General features: G+C 35.9%; 1 protein-coding gene across 1 annotated transcript in view; it reads left to right on the top strand.

Annotated features, from left to right (window-relative positions):
* The window catches only part of spock1 (SPARC (osteonectin), cwcv and kazal like domains proteoglycan 1), a 239,118-nt gene that overhangs the window by 114,981 nt on the left and 100,021 nt on the right, over positions 1–24,116 (top strand). The window contains exon 3 of the mRNA XM_082177077.1: positions 20,641–20,686. Within this exon, the coding sequence (XP_082033203.1) occupies positions 20,641–20,686 (46 nt within the window). The remainder of the gene's footprint in view (positions 1–20,640; positions 20,687–24,116) is intronic.

Below are 24,116 nucleotides of genomic sequence, written 5' to 3'. Positions count from 1 at the left end.
TAAGTCTAGTTTCAAAAACTCCTAGTGGTCAATATATAAAAGAAAGGGAAAAAAAATATGAGAAATTGCTTAATAACTTAACATCCTTAAAATATACAGAAATTATTCTGATAAAAGTGTTTTCCAATATTATGTTGGAAATATATATATAAAAAAAAATTATCAGGCAATAATTTGCAGACTGTCACGCAGTTGCGGGGTCCACTTTTTCTTCATTTTTGTGTGAACTAACCCTTTAAGATATTTGCTGGGCAAAAAGCTAATCTCTCTCTCTTTATATGCTAATTAAGGCTATTATCTGCTCAGTGGCTGCGAGGAAATCCTGCATTCAAAGCATGTGATGTGTGTGCCTTTGTGTCATTGGGAGTTTATCTGTCAGCTTTACTGTGTTTGTCTGCTCTGTCCTGTTGATGTCCTCGACATGACACACACACACGCACACACACACACACACACACACACACACACAGTCGTCTCTGAGTGTATGGCTGACCTGTCATGCCCGCAGGCTCTAAACTGTCACCACATGATAACATCAGAGCGAGAGCGCGAGCAAGGGAGTGAAGGGACGAGTGAGCAAACAGGAAGTGAATGGAAAATAGAGGAACAAACACACAGCCAGAGTCAGTTAGTCTCCCGTGAACTGTGAGACAGTTTCTGACTTTCTCAAACACACTCCAGCCATGCTGTCAGTCCGCAGGGCAAACCTGAGAAGGATCATCTTAGAGCAGATAACCACCAGCCTGCCCACAACACTCATTTACCTGAACCACAGAGGGACAGGCTGTGAGATGAAATGAATTTGTGGACTGAATTCTTGCCTGTGATAGCTATTTGTGCAGCAGGTGGTGTTGTGATGTGCATGTGTTTGATAAACGTTCTCTAGCTCATCTATGAACCACAAGCTGTTTTTTTTCCCCCTGTACAGCCACAATAAAAAATATATGAATGCCAGATAACAAAACAGCAAAGCAAGTGTCTGTATCTGCAGGATCTTTTCTCTTCACTAATGTTCACTTTTCTTCATGTTTGAAGAGTCAGTAGGTGCGTCTCGATTCGCATTCTTATCCACCGTGCTGTGGTATAAATAGTGGGAGTAGTGTGTTCAAATAGAAATTTCCAAATAGAAAATACACTTTAAATACCTGGATGATGCACTTAAAGGGGTGGTTTAATGCCCTTTTCACAATATGTAAAATAAGTCTCTGATGTCCCCACGGTGTGTATTTAAAGTTTTAGCTCAAAATACCCCACAGATATTTTGATAGAGCATGTTAAAATTGTCACTTTTTGAGGGTGAGCAAAAACGCACCGTTTTTGTGTCTGTTCCTTTAAATGCAAATGAACTGCTGCTCCCGGCACAGGGGGCGGAGCTTCAACAGCTTGTGTCCTTTTACCTCACACAGACATGCACTGAAAATTTCAAAAACTTTTAGCTTTTATGTTCAAACCGGAGTCAGACAAAGATGGAGAAGCCTCCCTTAGATCACAAGATAAGTTTGAAAAGGATTTCGACGCATGTGCTACACCCAGCAAAAGTCCTCCTGGAAAAAAAGCAAAAAGCTGATAGTGTTGTATCGCTTACTGAGATATTCAATGCTATTCAGTCCCTGAACTTTTCAAAAGCCAACCAACTACGGCTGTGAACTCTATGTCTGACACCGTCAATCGACTCCTTTCAGATGTTGCCACTCACGGCGAAAAGATCGGTAAGGCCAAAGCTTCGATACAACATATGCAACAGGAGAATGTTTCTCTCAAGTCTAGAGTGGAAGAGCTAGAAAGGTACAGCCACAGATGGTGTTTGAAATTGCTTGGAGTGAAAGAACATGAGGAAGAAAATGTCCGAACGATCACCATCAATCATCTTGCCAGGGTGGTCCCGCGAATCAAAGACAAGCTGGAGGAGGCTGTGGATTTGGTCCATCATGTAGGCAAACAACGGCATCATTCGATTCACCACACGGAGGTACCGCAACATCATATGAATGGAAGCTAAGAATTCTATCTACCTCAGAGAGAACGCTCTCTATGTCAAGGAATCTCTCTCCAAAGCGGACATCGAAAGTCGGAGTAAACTTTGGCCCCTTGTCCTGGCGGCACGGAAGGAAGGAAAGAAGGCCGGTTTCAGCGGTCCCTTCGCTGTTATCAATAACAAGAGAATCGCTGCCAATTCAGAACAGCATCCGTAAAGTGACTACAAGTTTCTAACCGCGTGTTACACCATGTCCTAACCACACGCGATGCGATAAGGTTCCAGCAACAAATAATTTGTCTGTCCACACTAGACGCGACTTGACTGCGAGATGCGTCAAAATCAATCAAAACCCACAGCCAATCAGAACAGCGTGTGGGCGGAGTCTCGCGGCGAGTGCACGGCACCAGAGAGTAATCTTGACGGCACTCCAAGAAAATAGATAAGTAGCTACATAATCAAATTCACAAATATTACACCATTTTATTCAAATACATAGACTACTGAGTTACTAAAACAATCTTTGTCAAAGATCTGAGGTGAATTATCCATTGTTGCTTTAACAGCTACAAAGCTGGAGCACTAAATCATATTCAAAGTCACATTACACGCTTTTAACATTAAATAAAGCACATAAACAGTACCTGAGATTATCATTGCCACACTTTGTGTTTGTTGTTCCAGCGCGACATCGCAGAAAAATAGAAACGGTCTCTAAAATAGAATCGTTGCGTCGCCTCCACGGCTGGTTAGGATAAAAACTCTGATTAACATGGAAAATATGCCATTTATTGCGTGTCGCGGCGTCGCGTCACATGTAGTTAGGACACGGTGTCAGGTTCGATTTACTTTTTTTCTGCACGTGTTTGCCTAGTTCAAATGGTTGACTTTCTTCTAAGGGCTTTTCAAACTTATAGAGAGCCTAAGTCCCTCCCCTTCCGGTGGAACACCATGGGACCTTATTTCGGAAAAATATTGTACGGTAGTCAATGACGAGAGACAACAAATATTTTGATCTCGTTTGAATTGTGCCCTGAATTACACATATGATGTTTGTCAATTTAAAAGATACATTTTAAAGTCAAGAAAGTCACAGTTTGATGTAAAACTGTTGAGGTATAAGACTGTGAAAATAAGTAATTACAAAAGACTACAAACCCAAAAGGCGCACATGTGACGTCATACCTTTCCTCTCAATGAATGAAGCTAACTTTACTGAAGCTAACGTCTGTTATTTTTTTCTATAGTCTTACGTTATAACGTTACGCCGTCATGCCTGAGTGTTTTGTACCAGAATGCACACATACGTAGGCATAGCCTATAGTGCGAGACGAGAGATGTACTTCATTGAGCTATTTTCACATAAAACGAAATGTTACTCTTCTGTTTTTTGACAAACTGCGACTTTCTTGACTTTCATAATTATCTTTTAAATTGACAAACATCATATGTGTAATTCAGGGCACAGTTCAGACGGATTAAAAAGATAAGTTGTCTCTCGCCATTGACTACCATACATATTTATTTCCGAAATAAGGTCCCATGAGCCGGAAGCGGAGGGGCGGGACTTAGGCTCTCTATTCTACTGGAAACAGTAGCCACGTTTACATGGACACGATCGGAATGAAATCAATACGATTGATGAATCCGAACAAGGTGTTTACATGAATGATAAATAAAGTAATCGGGTTGATGTGCGCGTTTATATGTCACAAGTTTCAAATCGGATCTGATGTTTTGACATGCGCGCACACTGCACGAATATACAGAGTTTCCCGCTTTTCGCGCATACATTTCTCCTCTATTGGTTCTTTATTTGTTTTAAACAGCAGACGTAATATTAATTCGTCTCTGGTCATAATTTAGAGCATATTAACCGTTTTGCTGTGCTGCTTATTGATCACGCAGTAAAAATGCCCCTCCCCGCGGCCAAAACCAGACGTCTGTGGATGACAATCCAAAACAAGGACTGGTGGGACGTTGTCCTGCTCCACTTCACAGACGCGCGAGTGAAATGAGAATTTTAGAATGACGGGAAACTTATTAATATGATTCTTTATTCAACAGGAAGAACAGCTCGTTCCGCGCGTCATACGTCATTACGCTATTTAACATCATCGCACATGCGCAGTCCTTTCAGTTTCGGTTTTTGTTTTCAACCCGATCAAGTGTTTACATGTTCTCTCGATCGGATTACAAAAGGGATAAACCACCCCTTTCAATCCGATCGAAATTTCATTCGGATCGAGCTCAATCGGATCGATTAAGGTGTTTACATGAAGGGTTTTTTTTAGTCCGATTGAGCCGTCAATCCGATTATAAGTGTCCATGTAAACGCAGCTAGTGTTACAGAACTTCTAAGTTAGGTGTTCAATACACTTTGTGCTTGTCATTTTCCTTTTCTTTCTTTTTCCCCTAATTTTTGTTAATGGACAAATTCGAGTTCAACCAGTTGAACATTGTTTCTTTACCTGTGTGGAGCGAAAGAGATGACATTTATTTTAGTCATGGGTCAAATAATTCAGCTGGTGTTCTTATTTTAATTCATAAGTTTAAAGGAGATATTGTTAATTCTGTGTCCTCCCCTGAAGGCAGATGGGTTATTCTGTTAAATAACTGTTAAATTACATAATGCCATCTTTGTTATCTGTAATATTTATGGGTTTAACTCACACGCTATGAATAATTCCTTTTTCACTGACATTTCTCTTATTTTATCTCAATTGCTGAAAGCAACCCCAAATGCTAAGTTAATAATCGCGGGAGATTTTAATGAAGTCCCTGATGATATAATGGATAGTTTTCCAAGGAAAGTAAGACCCCACTCTCAAAGCTCTAATATTATTGATTCCTTATGCAAAGATCTATCTTTAGTGGATTTGTGGCGCTACTTTAATAGTAATTAATTTGAACATGAAGCAATGCGTCAAAGTCTTTAAAATCGAGAATTGACCTATTTCTTATTTCATTCAGTCTTCTACAACATGTTCAAGATATCTCCCATCATTATGCTCCCTTTTCAGATCACCTTCTGATTGAGTTGTCTTTACAGACTGCCTCCGTGGATATTGGAAACTTAACAACTCTATCTTAGAAGATACCATTTTTACCAAAAATATTGAAATGTTAGCCGCCAATATCTTTAATTCAGAGAAATCAGATTATGCATCTAAATGGGAGTTATTTAAATTAAAATCCAGAGAATTAGCTATAAGAAGTAAAAGACAGAGATTGCATAGAAACAGAGCTATTAAACAAAACTGATACTCTTTGGAAAGTTCAGACACTCTCAGACACAGGAAAGTGAGCTCCAGTCCTTAAAACTAAAACTTGATGACTTATATATAAGCAAGGCTAGTGGAGCTTTTGTGCGTTCAAGAGCTAGATTGATAGAAAATGGAGAGAGTAATACAGCCTACATTTTTTTTTTTTTTTGCCCTTGAAAAAAGGAATTTTAAGAGTAATTCTTCGTCTGCATTATATATTAACTACACCTTATGCAAGGATCCCAAACTAATTTCAGATTTTGTCAGCTCCTTTTATGAAAAACTTTATCAGTCTAACTTTTAATTATGACTTTTGTAAATCATTTACTAATGACATTCAAGATTTTATTCCGTTAATTAGTAATGACTTCAAAAACCTTTGTGACTCCGACCTTAAGGAATTACTGTCAGCTCTCCAATATATGAAAAAGAGTCCAGATGGGCTTTCAACTGAATTTTACCAACACTTTTGGAAGGAATTGGAAGATCCCCTTTTCTTATTGTTTAATGAATGTATTTAAAAAAAAAAAAAGGATTTGGTCACAACTATGAAATAAGTATTAATCTCCCTGATTCCCACATAAAGATGCCCAAAATATAGATAATTGGAGACCTATCACTCTATTAAATATAGACTATAACTTGTTTGCACTAGTGTATGCAAAAAGATTAAAATCCGGATTAAATGAAATCGTTAATGAGACTCAAACAGGTTTCATGAACAATAGACACAATAGCCTTTGACACCCCTGAACACGGCTTCATACTCCACTCACTGAACGTGTTTGGTTTTGGCAATAATTTTATTGATATTATAGAAATGTTTTATAAAGATATTAATAGCTCTGTTATTCTTAATATGGGAACCTCTAAAAGATTTGGGATCCATCATGGCATACGCCTGTCACGATTTTGGGTTTGTTCTTGTCATGTTTCTGTGTCTCGTCATGCTTCATGTCTGTCATGTGATTCCCTGTTTGTCATGTGATCCTGCCATGTGTCTTGTCATTGGTTAATTGTCTGATCATTGTTCACAGGTGTGCCTTGTCTTGTATTTAAGCCCTCATGTTTGTCATGTGTCTTTGTCTAGTATTAATTCCTGTAACCACTGTTGTGTGAGTTTTTGTTCATAGCTTTTTGTCTTGTTTCATGCCACGCCATGCTTTTGTTTCATGCTTTTGGATTGTTTTGTCAATAAAGCTGCCCTCGGGTTCTCAAGGCTTGCCTTCAGTGGATTCTTCTTACAACGCCAAGGCTGTCCAATCTCTCCCTCTCTGTTTTTTATTAGTGGCTGAACTTCTTTCTGTTCATGTTTTGAATAATCATAACATTCTGGGACTGAAAATATTTGATTGAGAAATCAAAATGTCTCAATTGGCAGATGACACCGCTTTAGTTTAGAGAGATAAAAAGCAAGTTAAAACGGCCCTGGAATGTATATCCAAATTTTCCAAATCCTCTGGTTTAATGTTAAATCTTACAAGAATGTGAAATATTATGTATACGTGATTCTATAGATCTATTAGTTGAAAGCATACCAGTAAAGGACTCTGTTAAATACTTTGGCATTCATATTTCTAAAAATAAACATACACATGAACAACTGAATTTTATGCCTAAAAAATAAAAAAATATATTCTGGATAACTGGTTACAAAGGGATCTGACTTTTTTTGGGAGAGTTTTGCTTTCCAAAGCTGAGGGTCTTTCCAGATTTGTTTACCCAGCTCTCTCCCTTTATGTCAGTGATAAAACTTCCAAAGAAATTAATAAAAAACTTTCTCGACTTTATTTGGAAAAATAATTATTCAGGCAAAAGAGTTGATGGTGGCTTAGAGATGTTAGGTTTTTTGGGGGGTATTAACAATACTTTTAAACTTAATTGTTTAAGAAACTGTTAAAGAAATGAAAATTCATTGTTTCTTTATTCCTCAGTCCATTTTCAAAAAGCTTGAAGGCTTATCTTTTCTACTGAGATGTAACTATCTTCCTGGGAAATTACCAATTAAACTATCCAGATTTTACCAGCAAGTGTTATTACAATGGGAAATTGGTTTTTTATTCACAATTTTTCTCCACACAAAATGCTTCTCTTGAACAATTGTCTCATTACCTCTAGGAATAAATCTTTATTTTTACACAAATGGTTTGAAATAAATATATATTCTTTGTCATGGATTTGTTTGATGAAAATGGAAATGTTTTGTCTAATTAAGTTTTTATGTTTATCTACAATTTCCCCATTACATTTAAAGAGTTTCAGCAAGTTGTTAAAGCTATTCCAAATGGGTTGAAACATTTGATGAAAAGTCACCTTAAAGGTATAGCGGAGGATCTTTCCAAATTTTAGATAAGACCCGCCCTCTCCACTTTTTGAAAAGTTTGATTGATTCACCAGAATGATTGACAATTAGGAGGACCAATAGTTTAGACTACCCACCAGGAAGTAAAACATCCTCCGCTATACCTTTAACAAAACAAGTCCATTAAGTCCATGAACAAAAATTTGCCAAATGCACACCTAAATGTAATTTATTCTTAATAGAGATGGAATCGCTGAAGAAATCATTAAAGTTAATTAAAAATAAAAGGTTCCCACATATGTTTACCAAATTCTATGAATCTTGAATATGTCAATAGGAAAAATGAAGAAATATTTAGCTTGTTTAGTTTTTGTCTTTATCATTCCAGATTTGTTTGTTTTTTCTCTCTCTTGTTGTTGTTGTTTCTTTTTTTTTTCTTTTTTTTTGGACTTGTTAATTTGTTTGAGGATATGTGATATCTGTCCTGTGAAGCATTATTGTTGAATGCTGAAATCAGTGATTTGATTCATTTGAATCATTTGTTTGATTCACCAGCCGTTTGTTTTAGTCCTTAAAAAATGATTTCTTTAAAAGCAAATATCTTCCTTTGCGTTGTAACTTTGCAGATGTTGTTTATGCTCAAACAGCAACATTACACACTAACTAAAGTTAGAAAAGTGAAATCATAATCAACCACCCCTTTAATTAAAGTGTCCCTATTATGCTTTTTCAGATATTACCTTTTTTAAGTATGTGCCCGAAGCCGAATACCTCATTCGGAAAGGCACGGATAATGGCTTCAAAACCAATAACGAATAATTCTGTAGAATAATAGAAGATATGTTTGGCTGACACAGTCACTCCTCGTGTTTGCTGGATAACAGGTGATCCATGGGAAAGCACAAAATTATACATAAACCTCTAAAACCACTACGCAGTAATGAGAGTGTGAAGTGAATGGGTGTAGATGTATTGAGTGCAGATCATATAGCCGAGTTGCCGTCTCCGTGTGCGTCTCTCAGAAATCAGAGCTTGGCAAGAGTAATATCAACTAAAATACTGCATCATACACATGTCCTAGTACTATTTAATATGTTTATTTAAATTATTTAAACCTTGTACGATATGATACACGAATGAATGGAGTTTAGCACAGCAGGATCGCAACTAAAATAGCCGCGTGTTTCTCTCAGAAACCAAACCAGTGTTTTTCAAGAGTAATAATCAACTGAGATACTGAATCATACACATTTTCTTTACTTGATATGTCGATTTAAATGTTTTAAACCTTGTACGATATGATAAGCTACATTTGCATGCATAGTAAAAATTGTTTTAGCAATTTTCAACCAGAGTCCGACTCCTCTTGTTTGAAGCTGTGGATGATTGTCCCGACATAAGCTCATCTGGATTTTTTTTTCTTTTATTTAATTTTAGTTAGTATTTTGTTTTAATTAGAAGATATTTCAATATTTGTTTATCAGGATCGAGAAAGTAGTAGATCGACCAAACTAGTACTGCCTACGAGGCTATCGGCTCCGATATTTAGAAGATGTTTAAATAAATGTTATAATCATAATACAAAATAATTATTTTATTTTATACTCAAAGCATGTTTGTTCAATGATAGGTAAAAAGATACAGACACAGATATGCATTTAAAACCGTAGACATGATTGTCTTCTCAAGAAATTGTACAAACTTCCGGTTAAAACCCTCTAACCTCCGGTTTTATCAGATCCAGATATGAATAATTTTGAGATTATTAGAGATACAAATACAGATATTGGCTCCGTTGCACTCCCCTGTTACCTTGCTGTGTGTAATATAGCTGTCTGTGAATGTATAAGGTCTGCAAATGTTTAAAGATCAAAGTGCATGACAAAGTTATTGTCTCCTAAATAAAAGGGTCGATTCTGAACTGTCGAAACGAGTCGCCAGTAATTCCAGTAACATTCATACGTTAAACAAAACAAATTTGCATAATGCCCACCTATGGTGTGTATCGGCTGCCCGTGAACAACTTTGACCCTCAAACACTGAAGCTGGTTCGTGTTGTGTAGATGTTTTGTGTTTAATATTGTGTAGGTCTCCAGCTAACCGGGTTAGTCACGTTATTACTGTCTTACTGAAATAGTTCTGCTAATCAGCTGTGGACCCACTATTACCTAGAACTGTGTCTATTAATGCAGATTGTCTGTTCTTATCGATATTTGTTTTACAAACTTTAATGTTTAAACTTTAACTTTAATTACTGAAAAACAATATGGCTTTAGAGCAAAAAGATCAACAGCTTTGGCATTAATTGAAATCATAGAAACAATAACATCTGCAACTGAGAATAAGCAACACACAGTGTTCATCGACTTAAGCAAAGCATTCGACACCATAAATCATAGTCTGCTATTGTCAAAATCATACAACTATGGCATTGGGGTCCAGCTCATCAATGGCTCAAAAGTTATCTCAATAATCGACAGCAGTTTTTTCAAATTAATGGTCAAAGATCTGAGTTAAAAGATATAATATGTGGAGTTCCACAAGGGTCCGTTTTAGGCCCATTACTTTTTATTTTGTTCATTAATTACCTCTGCGAAGTGTCTAAAGTATTACAGTTTTTGATGTTTGCCGATGATACCAACATTTTTTATTCTGGAAATAATCTGTCAGAAATTACAGAAAATATAAATTCAGAAATGGGAAAGGTTAAGAAATGGTTTGACAAAAACAAATTATGTTTAAATTGGGAGAAAACAAAATACATGATTTTTGGTAATTGTAAAAAGAATGAAAATGTAAGAATAGCAATTGAAGGAAATGAAATTGAAAGAGTTAATGAGATAAAATTCTTAGGTGTTATTTTGAATGATAAATTGAATTGGAAAGATCACATAGTTTATATTAAGAGTAAAGTTTGTAAAAGTATTGGGGTCTTGTATAAAGTTAAAGATGTTTTAGACTATTCTTTATTGCATATGTTGTACAATTCCCTAATACTCCCATATTTTGGATACTGCACAGAAGTCTGGGGTAATACATACCCTAGTAACACAAGATCTCTGTTTTTGTTACCGAAAAAAGCATTAAGGATTATCAACAAGACAGGCTACAGAGAACACACTAATAGTTTATTTGTAAATTCTGGACTTCTAAAATTCAAAGATTTGGTTGATTTGAAGATTTTGATTTTTATGTGGAAAGCTAAGCAGAGAGTTCTGCCTACGGCCTTACAACATTTATTTACTCTTGTATCAGAGGAAGATGGCCATAGAAGGCAATATCATTTTAAAACTCTTTTCGCACGTACTACACAAAAACAGATGTGTTTGTCTATTGACGGAGTTAAACTGTGGAACACTATGAACTGAAGTGCTGCAAAAGTGTTTGTAAATTTAAGAATTTGTATAAGCGCTGTAAGCAGTGGACCAATCACAACAGACTGGGAAATCTGACCAATCAGAGTAGAGCAGGCTCACTGAAGGGAGGGGGTTTAGAGAGGCTGAATCTTTGGGCTGAATTAGGAACCTTTAAAATAGCATAATACAAACAAGCTAAACCGTTTATATTGTAGTATTTGTATTAAAACTTTTTTTTTGCACTCTGTTATACAAAAACAAAATAAATATTTTCAAGGTATCTAGAAAAAAAGTAAAAAAAAAATTCTTCTTCAACTATTTCTATTGGTTTAGGATTTTTAACCCAACAATCTTCTTTTTGTCAAAAGTTTTGATTGCAAAGTTTGTTTGTGCAACTTAGTGTAAAATAAATGACACCTGCTTTGAGATTTAGTTATTTAATGCAATGACCAGGGACGTGCACAGGGGGGTTGCTCGGGTTGCCCGGGCAACTGCCCATATGCCCTTCTCGACTCACGTTGCCCTTCCGAGAAAAAAAAAAAAAAAAAAAAAAAAATCGTACAATGGATGCAGAATTTCACGTAGGCCTAGATAAAAAAAAATAATAAAAAAAATCGTAAAGCCTCATTCTCTTCCATTCGGCCACCGAAAGTGAAAGTCAGTAGGGGAAGGGCAAACTCTGCAGCGCTGCACGCGACCGGTGTAGCCATGGGTGTAGCACGCAATCATGCTACAAATCATGCGTAGTTGGCCCAGTTACCATACGTACCATCAGAACTGAATACGAGCAAGAAGCACAACTGAATGTACGGGAAGCCAAAAGGTTAAAAAAGGATTGTATTTTTTCCTGAAATTTAAGCGTTTTTTTTATTATTTATTTTTTAGAAGCGAGTTTTTCCCCATCTGTCAATTCAATCCAGATTATTTCTTTTCAAATTAAAAAAAAAAAAAAAAAAATAATAAAAAAAAATAATATGAGGAATTCTTTTTCTCATGTGTATTTTGGTGACATTTAACATATTGTTAATACATTTTGTATACTGTTACCAAAGTTGTATATCATAAACCTGTCATCTCTGACGTTTTGCAATCTTTATAAATAATAATAAGACCATAATATGAGGCATTGAGTTTGGACATAAACACCGTCAGATAAGGCAATTTGTATGGGCAAAATTCAACTGAATATATTCAGACATAATACAAAAACTATGAACAAGTGCAAGATTAATTCAATTCACAGAAATATTACTGGAGTGTGAGATAGGATATTGATAGGGATATTGATGTAGGGATTTTCATGACTCAAGTCATGTTTTTCTGTTTTATTTTTAGTTGTAGTTAAGGTGATTGAGAGCTGTATTTCAGTTTTTTACTTCTTTGTGTATATATATTTTAATAAATACCCTGTTATTCTCAGTCCTTCATATAGAGGAGGGAGGGGGGGTCCCTTTTTTCAGGTCAGAGCAACTGCCCCTCAAAATTCCTGTGCACGTCCCTGGCAATGACATTCAAGCATTAAGTGTTCAAATGCTTTTTAGTTCTGTATATTCAGACACTATCTTGTGTTTGAAGGACGCCGAATATTAAAGTAGCTGGAACATTAACGTGGTCAGAATATAAAAGACAGTACAGCATGAATTGCATTAGTGTTTTGATATACTCAGCACACTCGAATCTACTTCAGATGTAATGCTTATATTAAACAGCATGTTTTTCTCATTTTAAAAATAATGAGAATGGGTGGGATTTTCTCTGCGTAAACCGGTTTCTCTGCATAATGTTTGTTTTGTGGCTATACTTTCAAAAAGGTCTATAATTTAACATGTATTCCTGGTAGGGGTGTGCACTATTGACAGAAAAAATGATATCGATATTTTCTAGGAATTTCGCTGAGTGTGTTTTTGTGCTTGTACCTTGACTGGTTTAGGCCTGATATTGACAAGCTTTTCATATTCTTAATTTATGCAGTGGTCAGTTCCCAGCAGTGACAGAAATGAACTTTTTCATTAAGGGTTGATTATTTGCCACCTGTCACATGCTGGTTTGACTTGATAATTCATTACAATAAGGCTTTACGCAGATGAATGATGCAGGGTTCCCACGGGTCTTTGAAATCCTTGAAAGTTTGTGAATCTGAAAAAAATAAAAATTCAAGGCCCTGGAAAGTTTTTGAAAATTAACATACATAGATACAGGTCCTTGAAAGTGCTTGAATTTATTTTGTGCAAGAAGTTGTCCGGAAAAAAATTCCATATTATTCCCTCCAGTCCGCTAATGTGTTATTTCGCCAACACTTCGTGGCCTATGCATTCTAGCTTGCTTGATTTATGTTAGTTACGTGCATTTATTCGTTACGTGTTTCACGTTACACGCGCACAAAACTACTACGATGGTACCTCGACGTTTCACAGACACACATTGCCCGGAAAATGCAAGTTTCAAGATATTTGGCTCAACAAAGAAGGTTACAAAGAATGTAATCTTACACTTTATTTTTAAAAACTTAAAAGCATATTCATGCATATATCTTAAAACTTCTGGTTACATGAGCCTAATTCTTTTCAATAAAATCCATGCAGTTAATATCAGATAATTTTAGAATACAGTATATAGGATGTACCGAATATTCTTCAGTTTTATGCAAAACAGAAATACGACAAATAGAATATCAGATCTCTGTCATATGGCCAAAAAATAAATGCAAAAAAAAATTTTTGCATAGTTGTGTTTAACACATGAAAACTGTAACAATGTATCTTACAAGGTAACACGATGTAACCTTGCTCTCTCTTCATATGTGTCCCCACATTTTGAGGGAATTGGACCTGGAAAGTCCTTGAAAGGTCCTTGAATTTGAAGTTAACCAAGGTGTGGGAACCCTGATGATGAAATAACATTTAACTATTAACCAAACAGAGATAAATATCAGCACAAAACGTTACAAGAACAGATGAAGATTGAGGGTATAAATAGACAAGATGACAAGGGGCTAAATGAAGGATAGGTGTAGGTGATTAGTTGACATAGCTATAACAAACACAGGTAACTATGGAAACAAACAAGATGACAATGGAAACAGGAACTAAATCACAGGAACTGAAACCAGAAACGTCAAGACAAAAGAGCATCAAAATAAAAGACATTGAACATCGATACCCCTTTTCCACTGCGTTCTCAAAGCGTTCTGTGCATTTCCTGGCAATGTCTTGCCTCAAGACTTAGATTGTAAGTTAATCACACATTTGTGTTCACTTTTACAAACATAACTTGCATTAAACCCGAAGCATTCATTCAAAAACAAACTTGCAAAGGTCATAATTTCCACCGAGAGAAGTTTTTCTGCTGTGTGGATAAAGGTTACCACAGCGACATTTCATTGTGAGAGTTTGCAGGTTAGAGAAGGTCTGCCAGCTTCTGCTTCATCACACAGATTTGTAGAGGGTACATTTCTGAGGGTAAAATGAGTTTCACTTTTCCCACAATTCCCCTTTGATTCGGAGCTATGAGCCCACAGACACATTTAGCCTAGTTTTGCTGAGACCACCGTAAACTTTGAGCAAAATTATAGCTCATGGCCTGAGAGCTGTAGCTTATAAATGTTTACACCAGAATGATAACTGTCTTCAGAAGCTCATCGTACCAACAGATGTAACTTATTCTAGCATAAATTATAGTTTATTACATTCTTAATTATAATTAACCACATGTTTTGCACTAAAACATCGATCGACGCTAAGCTAAAGAGCCCCTAATGAGAGTTTGATGTCAAATATTTGTTTATCCGGCCTGTAGCAGCTCCACTTTGGGACAGGACTGAGTTTGCAATCAGATTTTGAAAAGCCCTTAAAATGCAGCAGACGTCGCTAATGTTGTGTGTTATAGGACAGGGGTTCCCAAACTTTTCCATGACAAGGCCCCCCAAATACTACTAGGTTCTGGCCAAGGCCCCCTTTTTGCAGGATGTGTTATTGAACCCATCGACAATACTATGGCAAATGTAGAAATAAATAAATTAAATATATAGGTGACCATCAGATTATGTGATGGTGTTTGATACCAGCCAATCAGAAAGATTATAGAGATGCACCGATTACAATTTTCTAGGCCGAGTTTGACCTGCCGATACAGATTTTAGCCGAATCTGATTTCATTTTTTCTAACCACTTTAGAGCACACACAAATATTTATTTTCTATATATATATATTTTTTTTATAAAACACCACTTTTACCCAAACTGAATAAAAACAAGTTTAAATGGGTAAATTTTCTATAAATATTTTTGAGTCTTCATTTTCTTTTCTGACATAGCCTACTCCAGTTCTTGTTAAAACACACTATACATGCAAATTATGTGCATTTAAGGTACTTTTTGTGTGAAATCATATTTATTTTGTCCATCAAAGGTGTGCTTTCACTTTAATTGAGCGTGAGCAGCGCAGTAAAAATAGACTCGGTGCCTAAACCCTCAGCTTCACTACTTTTTTGTTGTTGCACACTGTAATACAAAAGCCGTCGCTAATGTTTGTGTGAGATTCGCCTGCAGTCTGTCAGAGAGATTTCTTGCAGTCAGTGTTTAGCAAATGCATGTACTTGTCTATGTGTGGAATCAATACAATTTTGTCTGACTTTATGAAATTATGTTTGCTGATGTATGTCTTAGATGTGTCATATTCCCAAATGCACACGTTTAAGAGAAGACTAGCAGAAAAATGCTTCAAGTCACCTTTGTTTCTATAGCGCTTTATACAATACAGATTGTTTCAAAGCAGCTTTACAGGAAAATGAGGATTCAATGATGCAAACAGTTCAATTCTACTCTAAAACAGCTCTAAAAATAAAACGGTGTCATTGATCAGCTGAGGTCAGTTCAGTGTTGTCAAATTGTCAAATATGAAATGAGTTCAATTCAGCTATAAAGCAGCTCTTGAGAAAACAGTGATGTCAGCGTCCAGCTCGTTTCAGTTTCATCCAATAGTGTCAGTACAGTTAAATCAATAATAGTGCAGAATATTAAACAAGACTGGACTGGGTTTAAAAAGTGGCCCACGGTACCCAGTCCGCAACACACCAAACATAACACAACGACTCATTTTGTGCAGAGCAATTTTTAACACCACTTACCAATTAAAAAAAATAACAAAAAATAAATATAAATGATATTTACAATTTTTGATTGAAAAATGTTATGATTATTAAAATAAATAAATGAATAAAAAAATAAATGCAATCAGAATAATAAGACATTATAGGGCTTTTACCAATCAAATGAAATCAGACAAAATCCATCTTTGCACTGCAGAAGTGGCACAGATGCTGCACCTTAAGTGGCATTTATATTTTAAATATAAATATAGGCTATTGCATATAGAAATATGAAATTTTTGAAATTACATTTTAATGATACTTTAAATATTAAACTAAAACTGCCAGTAGGTGACAAGTCACTTTCTTAATAAGTGAGTCATTGATTAATTGATTGATTGATTGAATTGATTGATTGAAATCTTTATTTTGAACATGAGAGAAGAATATATAAAATAAAATAATGTTCAAAACATTAAAAAAAATAATAAAAAAAACAGATAAGTAGCAAACAAAGTACCCTACTTTCCTGTGTGAACATACTTCTATCTCATGTGCGAAAAGGAGTAGGAAGAAGTAAAACTTATGTACTCCTACCCCTTTAATTCTTACATTCCTTTAATTAACAATTTTTATGTTATTATTATTATTTTGTTATCTGCATCTATGTGTACATACACATACACACACCTATACACACATATATATACATATACACATACATACATACATACATATATATACACCTACATATATACATACCTACAAACATAAATACATCAAAGTGACCACTAACAAGTATTTAAAATCATGACAAAGGAGCACTACTTTCACTACAGTGCTTCTTGATACTTCTTGAAAATCTTTTCTGTATACATTTTTTTTTGAAGAGGAATATGTTAGGGCATTGCTTTAAGTTTTCATCTAGTTTTTTCCACAATTTAACTCCGCAGATTGATAAACATAATCTTTTCCTTGTTGTTCTAAATCTATTAGTCTTAAAATTTCCCCTTCCCCTTAAGTTGTACCCTCCCTCCCTCTCATTAATAATTCAACCGATTTGTTCAAAATGGCTGATTCATTCAGAAACGAAGCAAGTGACTATCTTTAAGAATGGGTCTTTAAATTATCGTCTCAGACGCCTTTGATCAGAGACGCACGCGTTCTGCTGAGACTCTGTCTGGAGCAAAACACTCAATATTGACAAAATTGTGTCTAAAATGTACGTCATGTAATATTAGCTTAAACTTAGCCTATGTTTTAATTTATTTACTTTTTTATTTTTTATTAATTACATACCATTGGATAAAGTATACAATAGTGATGATCTTAAAAGGAGAACAAATGAGCATCCAGTTCAAGGTTTTGCCGGTTGACTGACATTTTAAAATCGGCCTGAAACCGGACAGATGGCCACCCTATTTACCATTTTTATTTTGAACGATTTACAAATATTGCTGTATATAGCCTTATCATGCTCAGCTCCTTGCATCCTACCTCGCATTCACGTTAAAAAGGGCCGTGCTGAATCTCTGCTTGGACTCGGCTTCGGTGAACAGTAAACCCATACTTCTTTGATTTGATTGGCCATCTCAAACATTTTGACATTAGACTGCTGCAATGAGCCAGAGCAAGCTAAATAGATTACTCATTTAAAGTCATGTTGGCCGCGCGAGCATTCACTTTGGCCGACGGAATACGTAAATGCCTACTATTATTCATTCTTTATGTTTTTCAAAGCAACGGGCCGGCCCACATTGTCCAGCGGCCCACCGCTAAATCTCCCAGTGCTCCAGATGGCCAGTCCGCCCATATTGTCCCCAACTAAGCAAGCCAGATGCGACATTGGTGACAGAAATGGAGAGAAAAAAAACTTGGGAGAAAAATGCTTAGTTTAACTGCATTATCAGCGTAGGAATATCAATGCGGCACCTTAATGTATAAAGAGTCTGGGCGAGCACAACATGCTCAAGATACAGATAAATGCATTTAGTTTATCATTCTTTTGCAGCTTTGCATCTATTGTAAAACTGTAGTTCCTGGTAAAGTAATTTCACTGTTTAGAGGTGTCTTTCGGAAGCAACATTGCAAACACCAAGATAATCAAATAGATCTGTGTGCCCTTACGGAAAAGAAGTGTATTCAAGTGTTCTATTAGCATACTTCTTTTAAACTAAAAAAAAATAAGAAAGTATACTTTCAGTCTACATTTTATATACTTCTCAGAAATATGTACTTGTACTCAATCTTTTGATTGAAATATACTTAAAAGTATAAGTATTCAAAGTATACTTGGCTTGTAGTTGTGTTAACTCTTTTGATCGAGTAGCCTATTAATTTTTTTTTTTTTTTACATAGTTTTTCATATACAGTCGTATGAAACTTACATTGTTTGAAAATATTGATTAGAATATTGATATAAAACAGATATGTTTCTAATTCTGCGTATCTGAATGTTTGTGTAGGCTAGTCCACTGGTAGTGTATAGACATTTACTTTAATTCTACTTTACTCTTTCCCCGCGCCATTGACTGAATATTCCAGCTATCCGTGTTTTCGCTGTTATACGGCAGGGGGCGCTATGACACATCTTCTAGTACAGAATCTCCAGATCAAAACACAGGAGAAGAAGAAGCTGAAACAAGTGATAGAAGATTGCTCACACAAATGTAAAATAACGTGATCATCAAACATTAAACAGCATGTAAATCAAAACTGCTTAATATTACCAAATGAAATGAAGCGTAACCCGTGAAGAGAAAACGACTGAAGCTTTGGGGGTGTTGGACTCGATCTACTCCATCTGTGTTTGGATCATCGTTCTGAATCTGATCAAGGCGTAGTCTTTGACAAAAATGTGATTTTCTCAACATTTTTGTTTAAAATTATGCCTTTCTTTATGAAACTTACCGACATTCAAGTGTTGATTAAAAAAGAATGCATGAAGCTAATAAAATGTTTTTCAAATGAAAGTACAGTTAAAGGTATTTTTCAAGTATAAAACATAATCTGAACACAGTAGTATACTGTGCAAAAATAATATATAAATAGTAAACTATAAGTATAATGTTATGTTCACTTACAAGTAGTATAAACTACTAAACTAGTAGTTTACTGAGAGTACACTTCAGTGTGTACTTTCATAAACTAAAAAATGTACTACTTGTATTAAAATAGTAAACTACTAGTGTTCACTAAGTTCACTTGTAGTACAGATGCATTACAAATCAGAAACCTGTAGTTGTGTACTTAAAGTTTAATACTCTTACACTTATAGTACACTTAAACTTATACTTTTATATGCTAAAAGTGGGCCAATTTAGTCCCAAGCAGTATTGAAATAGGACACTTACAAAGTTTACTACAAGTACACATTGATATTAGTATATTTACTACATAAAGTATACTTAAAAATATAATTAAACATTACTTAAGTATACTTAATAAAATGAACTTGAAGTATACTTCCTTTTCGTAAGAGTGTTCATTTAACCATTGATATGTTTAATCTGTGCTTCCCAGCTCCTGAAAAGAACCAGCCGCCACTCACTTGCGCTTCAGAGCCAATAAATTCCATATGAAAAGAGAATCAAGCCTGGGTTTGACCCGAGCAGTTGAACTGAAGGCCTCCACAGACAGTCCATTTACTATCCAGCTTTTCATTAAAAAAATCTATTTGGACACTTGTCCGAGTTTCAGACCAGTCGTGTTTTTTATAAGTCATCATCTCTCTTATTTCACACTGTCCTTTAAATCATAAAGCTATTTTCTTCTTCCTGAAGGTCACGAAGGAAGTATTCAGAGCCCTATACACACGTTGCAAGATGTGTAGGGCCCCGCAAATTACTCAAGGCCCACAAATTAATGCCGGCCACTTCCAGAGCGGTTCTGTGACTTTGTGCCTGACAAAAAAAGGGAAGAGTGAAATACAACTATTTATTACGTTTGATAAACGACAAAGGGCAACGGTGTTTGTTTATAAACTGCAGCTCGGAAAAGATAACCGTGCACGAAATGAAACGCGCACTTTCCAGCAGAAACATCTGTGGGGACCAGTACAATACGGGCGTGATGACACTCCTCATTATAGACGCACATACTTTTAAAACAAGACAATGATCATCTAGTCTCCAAGTCAGTTTAGTTTCAACTCTGCAATTAAGCAAGATGGAGAGCAATGTATTGACATTAACTATTGATTTATAGGCTATACAGTAAATAATAACCATCAAGTATCAAGTTTTGCTTTTATCATTTAAAACACAGCGACATGCTACGGCAAGCCATTTTAGCTTTTATTCATTCACGGGATGCATTTTTGATATCAATAATTAATTTTGCACTATTTAAAATGTCAATTCTTGATATTAAGAATGTACTTTTTCTAGTAACAATGTCTATTTCTGATATCAGGGATTACATTTTCATTGGTACTAGTTAAAGGAGGGAGGACTGTAGTGGGAGCACTGGGGTGTCAGGTGTGACTGTGTGGAAATGGCAAATGGGTTTACATGGCTCACGGGTCAGGCAGGACACGGCCCCTTAACAGAATTTAGCTTAGGGCTCCAGGGAGGTCAGGATCGGCTCTGCTAGTATTAAAGCTTGCCTTGTGTCTGTCTGAGGATTTTAAATGCTGTCATTGTGTGTTTCTGTAGGACGATTACTTCAGAACCTGGAACCCCAACAAAGCACAAGACCAAGGTAAGAACATTCAGCAGACACTTGTTTGTGTTGCCATTTTCTCTGTTGCTTTTATCCATTTATACACCTGACCCTGGAGTCTCGCCTCTATCTCTCTCTCCTTACTCTACTTTCTTTTTTTCTTTTTTTCACCTGTGGTATCTCTACACCCAGATTAATCATAAAAAAAAACTCCAATCCAGTGCTGGAATCTCCATTTCACTGTATCGATCCTCATCTCTGTTCCAGACATTAATCAATACAGAGAGCCAGAAACACACACACACACAGCTGAATGAAGACGTATCATAGACTTGATCTTTTATAAAGCTAATTATAATTAATAAAACTAGTTGCATTTTTGAATAATAAAAAATATATTTTTTTTTTCATTTTTCATTTTTGCAATTGACGGCGTCCCACAAGAAGGTTTTATCAGATTAAGCTCTTTTCTGGAGGCTAGAGACAAATTTTCCCTCAAGTTATAGCAAAGTAAACATGCACACAAATACAGCAATGATGCAAATCTAACACATTTGTTTTAGAAAGATTTTCCTGAATCATCAGGGAAATCAAGGAGCTCAAATGAGCAGAACAATTAGTTTTTCTAGTCATTTTAGTGGTCAGATTCTGAATATATTGAAAACTGCTGGTGTACTCTCATACAGAAAACATTTTTTTTCTACATGTAGGGATAATTGACATTGTTTTCACCTCATTTTAATGTGTTCTGTCAAGCGTCAGTAGGTGCAATCATGAGTTTGAACGATGCAGAACCCTAGTAGCTGCAACCACGATATCCAAATTGCAAGGTGTATAACAGGATATCTGCATGTTTGAAGTAATGAAATATAAGACATTTTGAGAAGTGAATTTAAAACATTTTGCATCTAAGTAAAGGGTTTTTGGATTCCCTTAAAGATACAATATGTAATTTTTTTCGGCGCTAGGGGTCGCTAACCTCTTACAATAACAGAGGCGTAGGTTGATGACGCAAAATTTCCTGCGGAATAATGGAACTTGTCGTCAAGCTGAAGGATCTAATAATGTTTATGGATGAGTGAATACATTGATGTTTTTATCATGACTGTGGTTTGAAGCAGGGCGCGATTGCTAATAAGAGACAGGTATCAGCGCCACACGCGAGCCTCGCGGATATAAAGGATTAAGGACATTTCATTTCACCAAACTACCCGCAAGTGCTGAATTAATACTCACACAGGTTAGTTTATTAGACAAATTAAACTTGTGAGGTAACGCAGCACTAAACTGCATTTGAGTGTGTTGAAAGTTATAATGTTATTCTATGTGTTAGTTTGGCAGTATGAAACTAGCAGTAAGCTAGATCAACATTAGAATAACATACTGATCATATTCTAACATTTCATCATGTTGAGCTGTATAACATTGATTAGTTTTATGTACATTTGCTCACCTGTCTAATAAAGTACATTTAAGAGCTCTGTCAAGTCGAAGTTAGTTGCAGACGTGGAGCTCTCGGCATCTCGAAAACGCCACGCTGATATTGATCCTTGCTTTAGTTCTCCTTTTTTCCCAAAGTCTGCTTGCCATGATCCATAATGTTTGAACGAAACAACAACAGCGTGAGCGTGCCGCTAAACATAACGCTGTTGTCCACGTCTGTCGCCATGGTTACTATGGCAGCACAAGCGGAAACCAGGGATAACGCGGATATTACGTCAGTGACAGGCGACAAGTGAACAGGGATTCCGGGACGGCCAATTATTTAAAATTGGAATTTCTCTGAAATTAAAAATCTTTGGGAACTTTGGGGATATTGTAAGTACACAACTGCAGGAAAAATATCACACTGTGCAAGTGATTTTGGGATATTTTATTATAAAATTCTTACATATTGTACCTTTAATTGAGGCGTCTTTAAGGATTCACAGATGAACATCTGTAGAGAGTTTCCATCTGAGACTGTGCTGGTGATGCCGTCACGAACACACACAATGTTTGTGTTCTGCAGGAAATCATTTCTCTAATGAGTCACATATTTACTATATCTGTTTCACTAGAATGACTGTACAGTACTAATATCATTTAAACAACCTGTCTCAATACAGCAATACAGTCTCTTTTGCTCACCAAGGCTGCATTTATTTGATCAAAAATACAGTAAATATGTTAAAGGAACCGTATGTAGGAAATGTATTTCAATTAATCATAAAATGGCCCTGATATGTCACTAGACATTAAGAAATCATGTTCATTTCAAATACTTATATCACTGACAACAGTAGTCCGGCCAGGATATTGTCATTTAAAAGTGAAGTTGCAGCCCTCAACTGATGTTGATGTTGTCATGTTGTGTTTTGGCCTGAAGCTCCACCCTCCACCTATCTACCAATCACGAAGTCAGTAGTGTTTCGGCATCCGGGTTGCCAGCTCTGCTCTAGTTACCACAGCTGCAGCTACAAACGTGTTGGATAAAAAATGTCTAACGTTACGAAACCTAAAAGACCTCGTTATGAATGCGAAATACGTCGTGACAAAGTCCGAAATAAAACAAGGATTTGTAGGACTCGTCGCTTGCCATTGGAAGCTCCTTGTAACAGCCGACGTTCCTGCTGGATCCTGCAGCCTAACTGGCAACCTCGAGTCAGGGGGGAGGGGGAGGGGATACACCGCTCTACAGTCATTTGAAAGTGATTGCAGTACCAGTTTTGGCCACAATCTTAAAATCGGTTCCTTTAATATTGTGAGATATTATTACAATTTAAAATAAGAAGTTTTATATTTGAATATGTTGTAAAATTGTATTTATTTCAGTGATCAAAGCAAAATGTTCAGCATCATCTATTAGAGGAGACTTGATAATACCTCACAGGCGTACCACCTTCGGTCAGACGGTCCTGTCTGTCCGGGGTGGGAACCTGTGGAATAGTCTTCCTCTAACACTAAGAGAATGTACTACGTATAGCTCGTTTAAAGTCCAGCTGAAAAAATGGCTATGGGCAAATCAAAGCTGCACACATTAGAATGTATGTTTTATCCTTTTTTAAATTGTTTTACGTTGTAATGTGTATATGGATGAGTGTTTGTGAAGTTGAATGTAGTCTTGTGTGAATATTGTATATAGGAATTAGCTAATTTATGAATTGGCTGCAATGTTTTTGTGAGTTGTGTGATCCTAGCCCGTGGGACTACGGATGGAAATTAGCCTTTGGCTAAAATCCGGCATTTTTACATGCATGTACTCCATGTTATGTTCATTAAAATGCACTGTCCCAATTAAATAAATAATAATAATCATTACTCCATGAAAAAAACTGTGAAACTGAAACCCATGAAACATTTTTTGATGCATAAAAAGTTCAAATAAACTCCCTTAATTTGAAATAGAAATCTTTTGCAACATTATAAATGTCTTTATTGTCACTATTGATCAATGTAATGTGTCCTCGCTGAATGCATATTCCAGTGA

The sequence above is a fragment of the Leuciscus leuciscus genome (genome assembly GCF_965113295.1).
Source record: "Leuciscus leuciscus genome assembly, chromosome: 8".
Taxonomy (NCBI): domain Eukaryota; kingdom Metazoa; phylum Chordata; class Actinopteri; order Cypriniformes; family Leuciscidae; genus Leuciscus; species Leuciscus leuciscus.
Note: the sequence above shows the minus strand (reverse complement) of the source record. Positions and strands in the feature narration are given on the sequence as shown.